The sequence below is a fragment of the Balaenoptera acutorostrata genome, chromosome 2 (genome assembly GCF_949987535.1).
Source record: "Balaenoptera acutorostrata chromosome 2, mBalAcu1.1, whole genome shotgun sequence".
Lineage (NCBI taxonomy): Eukaryota > Metazoa > Chordata > Mammalia > Artiodactyla > Balaenopteridae > Balaenoptera > Balaenoptera acutorostrata.
Genome location: NC_080065.1, coordinates 68,840,851 through 68,858,828, shown reverse-complemented (window position 1 = coordinate 68,858,828; position 17,978 = coordinate 68,840,851). Strand labels below are relative to the sequence as shown.

Here is a 17,978-nt window from a genome sequence, read left to right as displayed (position 1 = left end):
ATTAGTTTTCTCTTTCTAAATAGATAATCACCTTTATGCCTAATTTATATTTATAATTTTATATTCATTTTCCTAAAGAGGGTCTTCTAAATAGCGCTTCAAAATCTGCCTCTGTCCCTGCAGAGGTCTTCCTGCACTCGAGGTCAGTTCAGAATTGATCTCCCGGAAACCAAATCAGGAAACCCTTTTGCAGCTGCAGGGTGAAATAGATGCAAGCTGCAAACACGTGGAGAAGGCTGGCAAGTCCTGAGTTCTAACCACAAGGCATTTAAACATGAAGTGAACTCATTTCAGTCTGCACTAAGGAAAACATCACCGTAAGAAGGAGGGCTGTACTGGAAAATCAGGCTCAGTCTTGGGAACATGCACATCCTCAGCAGGAAGAGGGATGGAATCGAGGGCACAGGAGCTGCAGAAAGGGGGGAAAGACTAATTAAGGTTAGAACATTTAATCCAAATCTCCACCAGCATAATCTCCTGGACCTTGGATCCTCCAAAAAGCAGAAAAATTTGTAACACATGAAGAGATTTTCAGATCTCACTGAAATGATTCATTGAAGTAGGAACAAGAGTATGCCTTGTTTAAGGAGAAGAACTGAGACTACTGAGTAGGTTTCTAAATCCAATGCTTCACATAAATGTGACAACAAACTCTTAAGGCCAGAGATGAGTTTTGCTCAGAATGCCATTGCTGGATAAAAATGAACACTTTATCACTGTAATAGGGTTGGAAATAAAATTTAGCTTCTTAAAAACTGTGATAATATGCATTCTACAGTTAAGTATTTTACTAAGAACACAAAAATTTCTTTGCTTCATATTTCCTAAGCTTTTCTGTGATAACTTTTGAAGAGCTAGTATGCATCTTTTACAGCCTAAACATACAGACTTTTAAAACATCTTTCAAGTTTTTTTAACACTGTAAAACCACATTCATCTTACATATGTACCAGATGGATGGATAAAGGAAAGAGAGAGAGAGATGGGTCAATAGATGAAGAGATGTTATTATTTTAAACCTGACTGCAGTTTAATCCAGGTAGGTTAAAAAGAAAGAATTCTGAAGAGGGAGAAAGGCTCTTTTCTTTAAGAGCTACACTATATATTATTCCCTAACTTTCAGTAAAAGTCTGTGACACTCGTGTCAATGTCAGACAGCAGCTCCAGGAACTGAGAGCAATGGGAGAAGGTGAGGCCACCGAGGGGGTGTCTGAAAATCAAGACAGGCAAGAAATCAGAACTAGAAGAAACAACAAGAATACAAGTCACTACTGCTCATGCCACCAATCCACCCTCCTGCTGAATTCTCAGCTAACTTGGGGAACAGACTTATTTCTCATATTAAGGAGACTCAAGCCACTTTATTAGGAGAGTAAACTGAAGGATGACTCCAGAGGGTTTGGGGACATCCAGGTGGCCACCATCAGGGTTACATGTGTTACAAAATAATAAACATTAGAACAACTAAATTTGACTACCAACATTTGTCCTATTTTTCCTTCATAAAATATCAGAAGGTCCAAACCACATTTTAAATTCCATTTATTTGGAACTAGGGGTTTTGCTCTTTTGGTCCTTATAAAATGTTGTTGATCTCATCTCAGTAACTGAAAGTATCATATAGCAAACATTGCAAGTTCTATCATAAAAAGAGGAATCTGAAATAAAGACAGATTGTCCCAAAGAGTTACAGGAAAACTGGATCTGTTCATTTCATTACCGTCTAACTCTTAAAGGTGAGGTCATGAAAAGCACAAGCAGGGATAGAGACAGAAGGGACAACTGTTCAGTATTCTCCCCAGAAAGTTGTTCCTTCTATGTGTCTCCACTGAGGAAGCACAAGTACCTTCTCCACCCCATCCCCAGAAGAAAATCTATAACACAGAGGACCTTGTTCCACCAATTTTCTCCCCTCTCTGGAGTATATATTTTTAACCTTTCTCTACACCCTGGACTCTATATCCTTTCTTCCAGTCCTAGGGTTCCCAACTATAGAGGCAATCAACTTTATGGGATGCCCATACAACCTGTTGGCAATGATTGTTTATACTATTTGCATAAATCAAGAGAATAGTCAAGGGCTGCCCTATAATAACACACTCTCACATTCCAATATGCTTTTTTAAGTAAGAAAGCCTCAGTTTGTTACCTGGGAATTGTCTGTAGCCTGTAGCTACCTATTTCTGTTACCCAAGGACCTTTATGCAGCAGGGATCTCAGAAGACTACCAGGCTGTGTAGGGCCCTGAAAATTGGTGCACAGAGTAACAACATGTGGGCATGTCTATGGGAGAGTATTACACATGTGAACATCATCGTTCATAATGTCACAGGAGGCAAAAAAAAAAAAAAAAATCCACCACAACCTCAGAACTGCTAACTTACCCTACAACATACTCAAGTTTCTTCTACCTTATTAAAATGTTTTAAATTCTTTCTGAAAAACTGCTAGCTATAAAAAATTGCAACAAATAAATTTTTCTAAACCTCTGTATAAGTCTGATTCCCAACAGGAAGCAGGCACCCTCAAAATGGGATAATTTAAGGAGGGTTTATTTACAAAGAAACCATTACGCAGGTCCCAGTAGAGTACAGGAGATCCATAAGGGACAATGCAGTAAGCTGGGGCTACTATCAATGGCGTTGTTACCATCTCTGAGTCCAAAGAGACAAGGAAATAAGAAATTACTGAAAGCCAGGAGAGAGTCATGTGTAGGAGGCCATGTTAAAAGAGGCAATGACCTTCAGAGAAGGGATACATCCAGTCCAAGGTATTCCCTCCAGGAGAAAACTGGGGCAATAAATACCCTGAGTATCTCTAATCTCTCTTTTTCCATGAAGTTTGATGTTCATCGATGACCTCCTATTGATCAATCCAAGGAATAAACACTTCTTAAGTTCTTTTCTTACTTGATCTATCTCCAAATTTGACATAACTGACTACTCCCCTCATCCTGAAAGCCTTTTTCCCTTTAATTTCTAAGACAATATTCCTTTCTTGGTTTGCCTTCTTTCTTCTCTGATTGCTCCTACTCTAGCTCCTTTACAGAGTTCTTTCTCATCCTACTCCGTAAATAATGGCATTCCCCAGAGATCCATTATCAAACTACCCTTTCTCCTTGCCTGATCTCTTTCATTTCTCCATCACCACTACCACCTTGTTTTCAACCTTCCCCCTATGACCACTACTGCTTATCTTAGTTTGGGTTTCCTGAGAAGCAGATCCCAAGACAAGGATTTGAATGCAAGCAGTTTATTTTGGAGGTGATGCCAGGAAACATCATTAGGGGAGCAGGAAAGTAAGACAGGGGAAAGAAGAGAGTTAATAAAATGAACATTATCAAGCAAAGATGCCCCAATGGGCAAAAGAGCATAGTCTTTGAGGAGCTCCAGGAAATGGTGTAAAACACTCTAGAATTATTCCAGTCAAGGGGAAAATGAGCTGGGGTATTTATACACAACTCCTGAGAGTCATTATATGAAGGTTACTCCCAGGGGACATTAATTCCTCAGCACTTCCAGCCTGCCATGAACACAGGCAGAGTAGCCTCTGAGGGCAGTCACTGGCAAAGGGGAGATGGGCCAAGATGCACTGAAATGGTAAGATGCAAAGGTGGACACTGACAGCAGCTGCTACATTTCCAAATTTCTATTTCTAGTCCAGACCTCTTCATTGTACCCCATATTCATACATTCAACCACCTACTTGGACCTCTACTACAGGACCTGCCTACAGGAGTCTCCCATTTCCCACTCCCACCCTCACCTGTTTCTCCCTGATTGCAGAGATCGGCATCACCTTCCACCAGCACCCAAAATAAGTTATCTACCAGTCATTTGTGACTTGCCACCTGGTCGCTATGTCTTATTGAACCAACCTCTGAATCCTCCAAAATCCAATCAATGGCCTCTCCATTAACTCAAGTCATGATTCTAAGTCTTTAGTTGAGTACAATGATCTGTTTCCTCTCTCCATTTCCAGCTGCACCTCTCTTTCACTCTCCAAATACATTGTATGTGCCAACCCATATACATGTGTTTATCATGTCCTCTGCACATGATAAGGTCTAATCTTTGCATATGTGTTTCCTTCTGCCATATCTGTCCTCTTCCATGTTACCTGTCTGGTTAACTGCTACTCATGTCAAACATCACTTTCTTTGCCATATTTTTCCAGACCTCCCAGGAAGACAGACATCTCTTAGGCTGTGCTCCTGCATCACTAACAATTACAGGACAATAATCACATACCTACTAGGTTAATAATAAAAGTACCCATGGGAATAGTGTCAGTTCTTTACCTAAAAGTCAGAACATACCAGAAGTGATACAAAAAGACAGATACCTGATGGACAAACATAAAATTGTTCATGATAACACTCAACATTAGATACGAAGATCAAAGACCTTCTTTTAATAGGTCTCTTCTTCAGTCAAGGGCTCTCTTCTTAAGTCATGAACAGACTCAGCTCCATGAGTCCACCATGATGGCTCAAGTAAGGTCTTTTTTACGCCAGAACTAGATCATTTATTATTATTATTATTATTATTATTATTAAGATAAATAAGTATTCCAATGGACTGTCTAGCCACATCTACCATAGAACACTTTACCATTAATAAACATAATCTAATCTGATTAACACTCCTGCCCTTCAGCCCCTTAAGGCTGCTCTGCTGCTATTTGACCCCTGCCCCTCCAGGATCCCAGCTTCCCTATGAGACTAAGCGGAATCCTTAGTTCAAGGATAGCACCTCTTACCTTCACCCATAGACTACAGAGGACAGTTGCTGGAACACTTTTCAAAAATGTTGATACTATGTTCCCAATGTGTTTCTCAGTGCTATGACAGAAGGAGTATCCTCTGGTCCTTCACAGAGGAAAATAGTTATAAGGATGGAGAAGAGGTCATACATGATAAATCCATTCCTATATCCCAATTTTCTAAGTTTAAATTTTTTTTTTCTCCAGAGTATACCAAGAAATTTCTGGCCTATTTTATTTTGTGTCTGTCACTGTTGAGTTTCAGATTGTAATCAACCAACTGAGAAAACTGTTAGAAATACTCCCAGCTGCTCAACCACCACAATTAATCCAAAATCTGGTAAGAGAACCTATCTCAAAAGATTCAGCGTGATCTAAATTATACACCTCACTCTTTGAGCTAGCACCTCCAGAATCCATTCACACATATATTCCCCAAGTCTTATGCTGCATAAATTAGCAAAACCTTGCAATTTTATTCTCCCATGTTTAACTTTGCAATTGGTTCCCTGGGATATGCTAGAATACGACACTAATTGTCTAGAGGCATTGAGGAAAATGGGCAAGGTAACTGTCTCTGATGAGGTCATCACAGGACCTTCAAGCAAGGCAAGAATCATTTCATCTCAGAGAGGATGCTTCTGCTAGCAAGAAAAACTTAATGGAGTTTGGGATTCAATATACCTTAAGTTGTCTAAATTCTCCCAACAGTTACCACTCCTATTTCAGTCTCCTTCTATTTTGAAACAAATGTTCTCATGTATATGTAAGAGACCTGGCAAGGCTGTGAATTCCACATGCAATGCAGTTTACCAATTTGCAGGATCAGACCTGTGTCTGATTGTCAACTATGTCAGCCCTTTGACAAGAGGTAAGAGATCCTTGCAGATCAGTTATAGAAACTCCCTGGATTTTTTTAAACCATGCCTTGAGCTGTGAATTTAAAATCCTGAGCTATCATTTTTCTTTCTGTAAGCCCTCCAGCACAGCTAGAAAGAGCTAGCCTACCTTACAGGGTTACCACCATACCTAAGGTGACTATATACCCCAGTTTGCCTGGAGCCATCCCGTTTATGTCTGTTATCTTAGAATGGTCAATGACACTCACTTTTACTTTCAAAAGTGTCCCAGCTTGAACAATAAATTATGTTGACCCTTCATGTACTTACAGACTCTCACAGCAACCATTTATACCACCAGTGGACACTCAAAGCAACCACAATGAAAATTTCTTTATGGAATGGCATGGGCTCTCAGTTTCCATCCTCTAATGCTAACAAAGTCCCCTCTAATTTTAAGCTAAACAGAGTCAGATAATCAATCCTAGATTCCCATTTTCTTGAGGGTGTGCTCCCTGCAATCATCTTGGGTACAAATAAGTACATAAATTAAGATTCTTAGTTGCAGGCTACAGAATCTACTCCAGGTATTAAAACAGAAAGGATGTAAATCAAGTACGCTTCAATTAAAAAAAACAAAAAGGAATTCACTACAGACTAATAGGAGCTTACAGAATTCTGAGAGGGCTGCAACCAAATCTACATTCACAGCCAAGAATAATGCAGCCAAAAGAAATGTCCAACATGAGACTGTTTTTATAAGAAATCCCACAGTCATGATCAGTCACACTTGACATCAAAGATGAGACTAGACTATAGACCCATCACCACAGCTGCCCAGAGGATCCAATTTCTCTGTGCATGACTCCCTATCTTGCATTGTTCTCAACTGCTTTCGAGGTTTTGTGCAGGGCATCTTAGTAGAACCTAGCTCATGTGTGAAACCCTAGTTATGGAAATGCAATGTAGTTTTTACACATAAGACCTCTTTAACACAGAAGGCATATTAGAGAAGCTTTGGTGAGGATGCAGAGTGAGCCATTCTTCACTATCTGCCAAGAACTGAAAAGGATTATGGGGAAATCCATGTGGAAGAAAATGGTTATAAGAAGATCAGTGGTGGTTCCAGAATTTCTTTAGGGAACGCTATCTCACTGGAAGGGGACTTGGAGATGTATTTGCATAGTAAGCAAATTGTTTTTATTTAGCTTAGTTGTTTATTTTAAGTGGTACCTAGGAGAGCTGATGGAAGTCTAAATCAGACACACGAGGCAATTCTTGGCACCACAATGAAATAAGAAAGGTAAGATACTGCCAAGACTATCATTGCTCCTTCAGAGACTGAATCGGGCTGCCTCTGAATAGCAAAGAAAAAGACAAGAATGCCCTTGAATAAAGTGTTCCACCATATTGACAGGAGTCTTCCCTAAACAGTTCTGTGACAGAGAAAAAAAAAGACTATTTTTTAAAACAAAATTGGGACAAAACTTCTGAGAAACGCAAACTACGTTACAAAATACTTTAAATTCTGAACTTCCAGATAACCTTATATTTATCATTTCTATATTTCTCACATTCAAACTGACAAAGGCAAGGAAGACCAAGTGTGTTTTCCCTTCTTTATATTGCATCATTCTTTTTGGGGGGGGTTGCCCCTAACTTGAAATATTCTTTTACTTTCAAGACACCTTGGGGCAGCAATCATATTTATCTCCGTGGGATTCCTGAGATACCTTTATCATTGCTCCAAGTCTATCTAAGAAGGCCAGTGGATGTTCCAAAATGTATTCTTTGCATGTATTTCCCTTAAAAAAAGAAAATCAAGACTTTTGGTGAAAATCTTATATCACAAGTCAAACAGCACAGAACAGGAACACTTCCTTTCAGAGCCTATCGTGGACTTCCTGAGGAAGAGGGACCTGTGCTGTTAAGCATAAATTTTGCAGGTCTGCTGGCTTCTCAGTTCATAGCATTCGACTCCCTGGCTCCTCAGCAGCTCCTTCTCTTCTGATGCATCTCAAGCTTTCAACTGGCAGAAGTGAGCCGGAGAGGCGATGAAATCATAGTGCCAATCCAGAGAGCGCAGGTAGATGAGCATGTGCAGGGCACAGGCCAACACCAGCAGCAGGATCAGGGACATTGCCAGGCTGACTGGAATGGCTGGTGAGAAGGAAGAGGTGCAGTCTCGGGCCTTGGCAAACTGTCCCCCGCTTAATGGTAAAGCCTTGGATCTGTCAGGAGAAATAAAAGAGCTGAAGTAACATACTCTTTCCTCTGAAAATCTGCTTCACAGTTGGGCTAGGGGTTCTGGAGCCCTAATCAGTCAAATTTAAATACTGGGGCCATACTTGCTGAATTATTTAAACACATTATCTAACAAATGTGAGTGTGCTCTTGGGGACAGTGAAACTTAATTTTAAATCAAGACTGACCCAGAAACTCTGAGATATATGGTTGTCATAATTAAGTGGCCAGAGAAATTCAAGGCTCTGAAATAAAACCTCTTTTATCTGATCCTTAGTTCACCTAAAACCACGTCTGGTGTCTCTAAAATTCAAAGCCTACTCAAAATTTTATGTGTTAATATAAATTTCGCAAAGAACATTAATTCTCACTTTCTCTGTCTTTGATTCTGTTGACAGGAAGTAGATAGGAAGAGTCTTTTAAGGGAAGATATGATTCCCAGTGACGTAAAATATAGATAATAAAAGCTAACACTTATTGAAGATTTTTTTTTACGTACCAGACACTGCCTTAACTCATTTAATACTTACAAGGGCCTATGAATAAGTTACTATTTTATCCTAATTTATGGATGAGGAAATAGGCACAGAATAGTTAAGTAACTTGCCCATAGTCACACAGCATTAAGTACAAAGAAGCTGTAATTCAAACCTTGGCAGTCTGGTTTCAGAGTCACTTCTCGGTTTACAACTCCGTAACTCCTGGTATATTGTGTCTCTTTTTCCCCCCATCACTAACTCTCCTTCTTTATCAGTTGTACCATGCAGACTTGGTACTGTTTTTGGAAGAGCTGTATACCACTTGCAGTCTGCCCAGAGAATAGAAAGAAAAGCTTTCTCATATGTGCAAATGAAGTGATTTAATTATGTGGAACTAGGAGAGGTTCAAATCGACAACTGGCCCCGTTATCTAAACACTATCACAATAAAGAAACAGGGGCTACAGAGTCTACGGAGTAATGATTCTAAATGAGAACAATCATTTGTAGAAGGCAGCTTCCACATGCAGCTGGCTTTTAGAACATAACCCTACAGTGTCACCTCATTCAGTCACCTAGTTGGTTTTAAAAGGGTACATCAGAAAATTGAATTATCCATGAATGCTTTACTGAGGATTCATTTTTAAGACTTAGGTGGGCACTTTACCATGTTTCCATGCTAAAATGATTGTAGCCACCCATCATACCATAGACATTAGGGGCCTTGCTTGCCCAACTACCTGTGCTTAGACTGAACCAAAACAACTGCTGAAGGAGACTCTAGGCCTGGCTTTTAGGATACTTGGCCTGCCCACTCTATGAAGAGGCAAAGTGGCCTTCTCTTCAGGCACTAGCCTGACGAGTCAAGCTCCTCAATGACAAAAAATGGCCTCATTTGATGCTACAACTCCAGCCAAAGAGAATGTCCTGACATTGACTGCCACTTAACTCTTAAGACTTGACTGAGAACAATATCTGTGGAGGATGCCTGAGGGACACGTTGTCTATCCATGTTCTGGACTAGAGATTGCAAACACTCTGTATCTAGCCCACGGGTAAGTTTTGTTTGGCCCAGAGTTCTGAACATCCTGAAAACCTCCCCCAGGAATCTACATTTCTATCTTTAATTGAAAAGTCAGAAGATCCAGCAAGATTGGGCCTGCATTCCTACAAAGCAAAAATTAGCTGAAGTTTTACAAAATATACTTCTTGTGATGCCAGCTACATTTTGCCAAAGTCCCCAGCTGGCCCACCTGAGGCATATGAGCTTTCACCTGAGGCACCTGAGTTTGCCATGCATGTGACATCACTCTATACTTTAATCCTAGAATAAACCAGATAGATCAGCAAAGCTGTAGATGTGGAACGCAGCCTTTTGTATGCATCCCTTAACCCCCATCACCACCAGCACTACCTCCTCCCTGGACTGGGTTTGCTTCTGCATCTGTCCACACGAAGAGCGTTTTACAAGGCCCACCTCTGCCCCCCCTTGAGGCTGCTGCTGAGGATGCTGTCACGCACTGCGCAACACCAGGGATGAATGTGCTCTGCACAAGCACATTCTCAGCAGTCTTGTGAACCCCATGAGCACGTAAAGGGTGATTCTTTCTTATGCTGGCTGCTCAAAAGCTTCAGAGCGAAATTACTGTGCTGCTTCCAGCCAGGGCAGACAGATGGTCTCATGGTTTTGTGTACCAACTTCACTAGTGGTTTAGCTGATCTTTTCTTCCTTTTGTTTTCCTTAATCCCATGTCTTGGCTCATTTTTGGTTTTATATTTTTTATTGTAAAATATGCATAAAATCTATCATCTTAACCATTTTTAGGTGTACAGTTCAGTGGCCTCAAGTACATTCACATCACTGTGCAACCATCACCACCATCCATCTCCAAAACTCTTTTCATCTTGCAAAACTGACACTGTACCAATTAAACACTACCTCTCCAGTCCCCTCTTCCCCAGCCCCTAGCAACTGCCATTCTACTTTCTGTCTTCAAATGTGCCTACTCTAGTACCTCATAAGTAGAATCATACAAATATTTGTCCTTTTGTGTCTGGTTTATTTCACTTAGCATAATACCCTCAAGGTTCATTCATGCTGTTGCATTTATCTGAATTTCCTTCCTTTCTAAGGCTAAATAATATTTCATTGTATGTATATGATAGATTTTGTTTTTCAATCGTCCACTGATAGACATTTGGGTTATGTCCATCTTTTGGCTACTGTCAATAATGCTGCTATGAACATGGATGCGCAAATATCTGTTCATGTCTCTGTTTTCAATTCTTTTAGGTATATAATTGGAAGTGGAATTACTGAATCACATGGTAATTCTATGTTTAATTTTTTGAGGGACCACCATACTGTTTTCCATAGTGGCTGCACCATTTTACATTTCCACCAGCAATGTACAAGGGTTCTAATTTCTCCACATCCTTGCAATAGCTGTTATTTTCAGTTTGGGGGATTTTTTTTTTTTTATAATAATCAACCTAATGGGTGTGAAGTGGTTTGCCCATTTTTCAAAGTTATTTTTCTTGAAGTATTTCTGTAAGTCATTGTAAGTCATTTCTGGAACAAGGTAGAGATATAAATCAGTCAATTCACCTGTTTGGCAAGATTATGTGTGAATTATTCCTTGTTTTCATTATTACCTCCTCATTGCCCTTTCCACCTACTTCTCTTTTAAAAGTGTGAGAGAAATAGATACAATATATACTTCATAAATGTTATATAAATAGATATATACATTACATGTATTATAAAGTGTCTTTGGAGCCAGTCCACAATTCAAATTCTGCCTCTACCAGTTACCAATTATATCACTTTGAACAATTATGTAATCATCAGTTTCAGTCATCTCATTTGTAAAACAGGGATAATAACAGCTATCTTGCAGCATTATGATAAGTTTTGAAGACAAAATATGTAAAACTACAACAGTGCCAACACACAAAGAGGACTCATAAGTATTAGTTATTGTTAATCCATGCCTGACACGGTCCTGGGTGTTGCCACATATATATTAGGCCATGAATTCTTTACATCCATAAAGATAGGTCAGAAATCGAGAGGGTGGAGTAACTTGCCCAAGTGGCTGAGAAGTAATTAAAAACCATGTCTTTCGAACTCCAAAATGCAAACTCTTTCCCTACCCCAAACTACCTCACCACACTTCTCCAAGCTGGGGGGAAGGGGAATAAATATATATTTATATATGTAAAAGATTGGGAAGAACCCATAAAAGGGACATGTAAAACCCTACCTATTTCAGCTAGTTGGAAGAACAAGTTAAGCTTTTTTCACAGGTAAACAGGTCAGAGGAAGTTGACAAATGTCTCTCAGCCTGAGATTCTGTTGGTGAAAAGGAACTTCTTATGCCTCTATGCCTTTCCCCAAATACTTTCAAGAGGATCTTTAGGGTATTTTTGACTCCCTGGCTGACAGTTCCATTCCTATGCTAAATGCCAAAGCTGTCACTCACACTTCAGATGTACTTCTTATCTGCCCTGATAGGATCACTGCTCCTCTCCCTGAAGGAAATAAAATAATTGTCTGACAATTCCTCTCCCCAGAAGGGCCTCTTGCTCCAGGAAGTGTCAGTCACTGGGCTCATGCCACAGCTTCACTCTGGCTTACATTGCTGGCATTCCTCACTGATAATTATTAGTGACTGGATAAACCTTTATATAAAAGAAAGTCCTTGTGGGGGGCAGGGGGGATCACTGTGCAGGAAGAGGAAATACTTGACCCTATTCTATTTCATACCTTAGAAGATAAAGAACATAATTTATACCAAAATAATTTTAACAATATCTACTCCTCTCTTTTCCTTAAACATCTATGTTTTCAAACAAACAGAATTTCTTTGGCACCAAACACACAGGTGCATTGAGCATATGCTTTAGTTTATTACCTGGAAATCAACAAAAGTGACCTCCCACAGGCTTGACATATCATTAGTGTCGCTGGGCAACAAAAGGGCATCATACCGCTGCAGGCTGCTGACGTGTTGGCAGTGGTAGGAGTAACTTGACAGAGCAAATATGCCAGTTGCATTAAAAGTTGCTGGAATTGAATTATTGAAAATAACCTCGACTCAGTGCAAACTAAACCAGCTCTGGATGGACAACTTGTTGTAACTGGTAAGGGTGAATCTGACAATGATTATAAAAACAGTATTACCCGCAAAGCACTTTTAACATTTGCTGATGCAGGACACTGTTGACGAACAGTACAACTGCGCCCTCTTTTGTCAGGTAGTAGAACTGGCTCAGAGAGAGGCTTTTACTCTCTAGTTCTGAACAAGAGCCTCCTGACGGGTGGGAATGAAAGCAAGTAACAGGAGAGCCCCCCCAAAGTGAGCAATACAAATTCCTACAAAAGGAAAAGCACAAAAAGCTTGAGGATTTTTTATTTTTTTAAATTAAAATAATTTTATTATTGCAAAAAAATTGAGAAAAACTAAATGGACAATAATATAGAATTAGCTAAATAAATAATGGTCAAAACTAAAAGTAATAGCTCTTACTATGTGTCAAGCATCTCTCTAAATTCTTTATGTATATTTTATTTAATCTTCACTACAACACCATGATATAGAGAATATTATTATCCTCATTTTGCAGATGAGGAATCTAAGACACAAAGGGGTTAAGTAACTAACTTGTGCAAGTTTACTCAGAGAGTACGCACTGGAGCTGGGCTTAGAATCCCATCTGAGACCAGAGCGCTTACTCTTAGCCATTTTGGAATGGAATATTCTCTAGCAATAAAAAATTATAATATGCATATGGCAATGATCACTTTTTTCATTAAAAATGTGTGACTGCATAGAAAAAAATTCTGGAAAGATAGAGATCAAAATGTTAATATGATTACCCACTTTGTTATACACCTGAAACTAACACAACATTGTAAATCAACTATATTTCAATTTTTTAAAATGGAAAAAAGAAAAAAAAAGCAGCTGAGATCAGTATAGCTCAGGGTGAAAGCCTGGGTTTTGATCCTGGCTCTGCCCACCTGTAGGTTATGTTCCTGCTCCTCCTGGGAACAGCATCTTGGTGTGTATAGGGCTGACCCTCTCCCCTCTCAGTGAAGTCTCCCGGACCCTGCCAATCAGTGTATTGCGGCCCTTTAATCACTGTGATCGGTTTAGAGAGAGGCATATGCCCCAGGCTGGGTCAATAAGATGTAAGCTGTGCTATAGCTATCAAGCAACAGAGTTCTTTTATGTTGCCTAAGTGGATAACTGTCAGCTGGCCACCATCTTTCCAGCCTGAGAATGGAACTGACACAAGGACAGCAGAGCCAAGAGATGGAGAAAGATGCTGCCCTGGTGAGGTAAGTTAAGCGTCTGAAGCTAACACTTTCAATCCTATTAATCAATCAGTTACGTTTTGACTTTATGCAGCCAAAAGAGTTCTCACAAATACAGCTCTTATTAGTGGTATGGTAAGTGTTGTTAAACAACCTCACTGGGCCTTGCTTTCCTCATCTGTAAAATAGGTTGTGCTTGCTTAAATAGAGTGCTCTGTGCTGGTCTGGTGTTATAGCTACTTTATTTATTTATTTATTTATTTTTGGCTGTGTTGGGTCTTCGGTTCGTGCGAGGGCTTTCTCTAGTTGCGGCAAGTGGGGGCCACTCTTCATCGCGGTGCGGGGACCGCTCTTCATCGCGGTGCGCGGGCCTCTCACTATCGCGGCCCCTCCCGTTGCGGGGCACAGGCTCCAGACGCGCAGGCTCAGTAGTTGTGGCTCACGGGCCCAGCTGCTCCGTGGCATGTGGGAATCTTCCCAGACCAGGGCTCGAACCCGTGTCCCCTGCATTAGCAGGCAGATTCTCAACCACTGCGCCACCAGGGAAGCCCTGGTCTGGTGTTATAAAACACTCGACGTTATCTGGGACAGCCCCTGCTCACCCTGGGCTCCTGACTCAGATACAGAAAGGTTTTTTGAGGGATGCAATTGAGCCTGGCCACCCCCACCCACTGCAACAATCCACCGAGAACGCTGAAGGCCAGAAGGACGGAGGTGGTGGACATCTCAGATCTGGACTCTGGAGTCAGCTGTTCCAGAGGGCAATGGGAGAGACAAGCCATTCCCAGAAAGGGCAGGCTGGCTCTGGATTCCCTGGAAGTGACTTCTGTTGTGCTCAGGGCTGGGGTGGAGCCTGCCACATTGTTTGCAGCCCTGTTTCAGATAATGGCCTGAGATTGAGGCTGTTCTGACACAGCCTCAGTGAGGTGGGAACATTAATGCACCAACAGAACGGCTCGAAGAAATTCTTCCTGGTGAAAACACCAGGTCGTTTTGCCAAACAGCTGTCCAGCCCACAGTGTCTTTGGTTCTGTGTCTCTTGGCCCACTTGAGGGCAGGAATGGCATGCCCGTGGGCCTGGAGGACATGACACCCTCTGCCCCGGCCTCTCAAACCTGTGCTGGTTCCTGGAGCACAGCCTGAGCAAGGATTTGTGGGCGAGTGATTTTTTAAGAAAATCCCAGGACAGGAGAGGAAAGATGTGAAACAGGTGGAGGGAGGGGAGAACAAGTAAGGGCGTGCATCCAGCAGGGTCCCTGGAGGGTGACTTCGGCTCTGTCCTGCTGGGATATCTGGAAACGCCTGTTGGTTAGGGCTGTCCTGGGGGATGTCTGGCCCTCTGGTGGACATGCAGGCAAAGGGCGCTCCAGCAGCCCAGGGGAGCCCCTGGCAATCACACAGGTGCCTGTTGTTAAACGAGGAGAGGGAGGGAGGGAGGGAAGTGGATGGAGCAGCACAGTGCCTACTTCTGTTCCTGCCCTTCCAAGTTGCTCTTTTAAAAGGATACGTTGGAAAAGTCAGACATAAAAGGTCATATGTTGTATGATCCCATTTATATGAAATGTCCAGAACAGGCAAATCCAGAGACAGAAAGCAGACTGGTGGTTGCCAGGGGCTAGGAGGGGGAATGGGGAGTGACTGCTAAGGGGTAGGGAGTTTCCTTTTGGAGTGATAAAATGCTCTGGAACTACACAGAGGTGATGGTTGTACAATATTGTGAATGTACTAAGTGCCACAGAAGTGAACGCTTTAAAATGGTAACTTCTATGTTATGTAACTTTTACCACAATAAAAAAAAGTATAAATAGAAAAAACAAATGTTAATTGCGATGACCAATGGTGGTTGGATTATGAACGATTTTCATTTTCTTTTTATAGCTCAGTATTTTCCAATCTTTCTGTTTTCAACAGATATATATAACCTTGTCTTAGTTTGAAAGGCTCCTACAGAAGCAGACCCTGAGACAAGGATGTGAGTACAAGTATTTTGTGGAGGTGATCCCAAATTTATTGGGGAATTTAGTCATTCAAAAAATGTAGAATATCATATGACATCTGTCTTTCTCTTTCTGACTTACTTCACTTAGTATGATAATCTCTAGGTCCATCCATGTTGCTGCAAATGACATTATTTCATTCTTTTTTATGGCTGAGTAGTATTCTATTGTTGTTTTTTTTTAAAATGGGGTACAGTTGTTTTACAATGTTGTGTTAGTTTCTACTGTACAGCAAAGTGAGGTAGAATTCCCTGTGTTATACAGCAGGTTCTCATTAGTTATCTATTTTATACATATTAGTGTATACATGTCAATCCCAATCTCCCAATTCATCCCACCCCTCCTCTTTCCCCCCTTGGTGTCCATACATTTGTTCTCTACATCTGTGTCTCTATTTCTGCCTTGCAAACTGGTTCATCTGTACCATTTTTCTAGATTCCACATATATGTGTTAATATACGATATTTGTTTTTCTCTTTCTGACTTACTTTACTCTGTATGACAGTCTCTAGGTCCATCCACGTCTCTACAAATGCTCACTTGTATGTGGAATCTAAAAACTGATACAAAACAGAAACAGACTTACAGACATAAAGAACAAACTTATGGTTACCAAAGGGGAAGGGGTGGGGAGGGATAAATTAGGAGTTTGGGATTAGCAGATACAAACTACTATATATATAATAAATAAACAAGATCCTACTGTATAGCACAGGGAACTATATTCAGTATCCTGAAATAAACCATAATGGAAAAGAATATAAAAAAGAATATATGTATACATACACACACATATATGTGTGTGTGTATAACTGAATCACTTTGCTGTACAAAACTTATACAGCATTGTGAATGAACTATAGTTGAAGTAGACTTCAATTAAAAAAAATTTTAAATAAAGTATTGCAAATAAAAACAAACAAACAAAAGTATGTAGAATAGAGAGGAGAGAAATGACAGAGGAATGGAAGGCAGCCCCAAAGGACAAAGGTAAGCAAGTTTCCACCATGGGCAATGGGGGCTTAATGCCCACAGGGAATCCTGGGAGACAGCGTAGGACACACACCTCTGAGTTATCTCACCCGAGGGTGAGGGAGCTAGGATATTTACAGACTTCTTTCAGTCATTGCTGGGGTACAGATGGGAGGCAGTGGGCCCCTTTGGCCAGAGAAAGCTTTTAGGCAAAGAAAGGCTGGCAGTTGAAAGTTGAGCTGGTGGGGACTTCCCTGGGGGTCCAGTGGTAAAGAATCCACCTTCCAATGCAGGGGACGCAGGTTCGATCCCTGGTCAGGGAACTAAGATCCCACAAGCCATGGAGCAACTAAGCCCGTGCGCCACAACTACTGAACTCGCACGCCTCAACTACAGCCCACGTACCGCAAACTACAGAGCCCACGCACCCTGGAACCTGTGCTCCACAACTAAAGAGAGAAAACCTGCATGGCACAACTAGAGAGAAGCCCACACACCGCAATGCAAGATCCCGCATGCTGCAACTAACACCTGACGCAGCCAAAAACAAATAAATAAATAAATGATAAATAAATCTTTAAATAAATAAATAAATAAATCATTTTTTTTTTTTAAAGTTGAGCTGGTGGACTATAGTGCTCTCAAATGGAAATGCCCAAGAGGATATAGACAAGGCACACTGACAATGTCAGCCACATAGCTTTATCATCAGAAAGAATAATAATCAAAAAGCTACTCTCTTCTAGGGAAAAAATTTTAAAAAGGTGCTATTTGAATCAAAAATATTCCCCATTCCTATATCAAACAGATATGTATACGTGTTTGGTCACCTTGTGAGATTCTATAAAGTGTCTCTGAAAGATGATGGCATGTATGTTCTAAATTATGACCAGTGAAACATTCGTATCCCATAATATGTAGGCACATGTTGAGGAAAGAGCTTTCAAGGTTAAACACAGGAAATGCTAGGTGAGAGGCAAAAAAAGAAAGAAAGGGGGACTGGAGACAAGACGGCAGAGTAGAAGGACTTGAGCTCATCTCCTCTTACGAAAACACCAAAATCACAACTAACTGCTGAACAACCATCAACAACAACAAAAAAAGACAGGAAATGCTAGGTTAATCAAAGTCACCAAGTGAAGCAATCTTCCTTAAGAGCACGTCTTCATGGAAACTTCAATATACAGATTTATACCGTGAATCTCCAAGAGGACACGGTGTGCAGTCTTTCTCAAACACAGGACCCCTTTTCTGGAAATATTATAAACATTTACACAGAGCAAAAGTGTTCCATAGAACACAGCTTAGGAAAGACTGCCCTAGCACATCCTTCTGGTTTTTCAAGAAATGTTAATGACACG

At 40.8% G+C, this 17,978-nt stretch overlaps 1 protein-coding gene across 1 annotated transcript in view; it reads right to left on the bottom strand.

Annotated features, from left to right (window-relative positions):
- LOC103017232 (V-type proton ATPase subunit S1-like protein) overlaps positions 1 to 17,978 on the bottom strand; it is a 43,447-nt gene that overhangs the window by 10,330 nt on the left and 15,139 nt on the right. The window contains 4 exon segments of the mRNA XM_057540353.1: positions 317 to 409; positions 7,337 to 7,821; positions 7,823 to 7,834; positions 12,243 to 12,483. Of these exon segments, the coding sequence (XP_057396336.1) occupies positions 7,531 to 7,821; positions 7,823 to 7,834; positions 12,243 to 12,483 (544 nt within the window). The 3' untranslated portion in view covers positions 317 to 409; positions 7,337 to 7,530.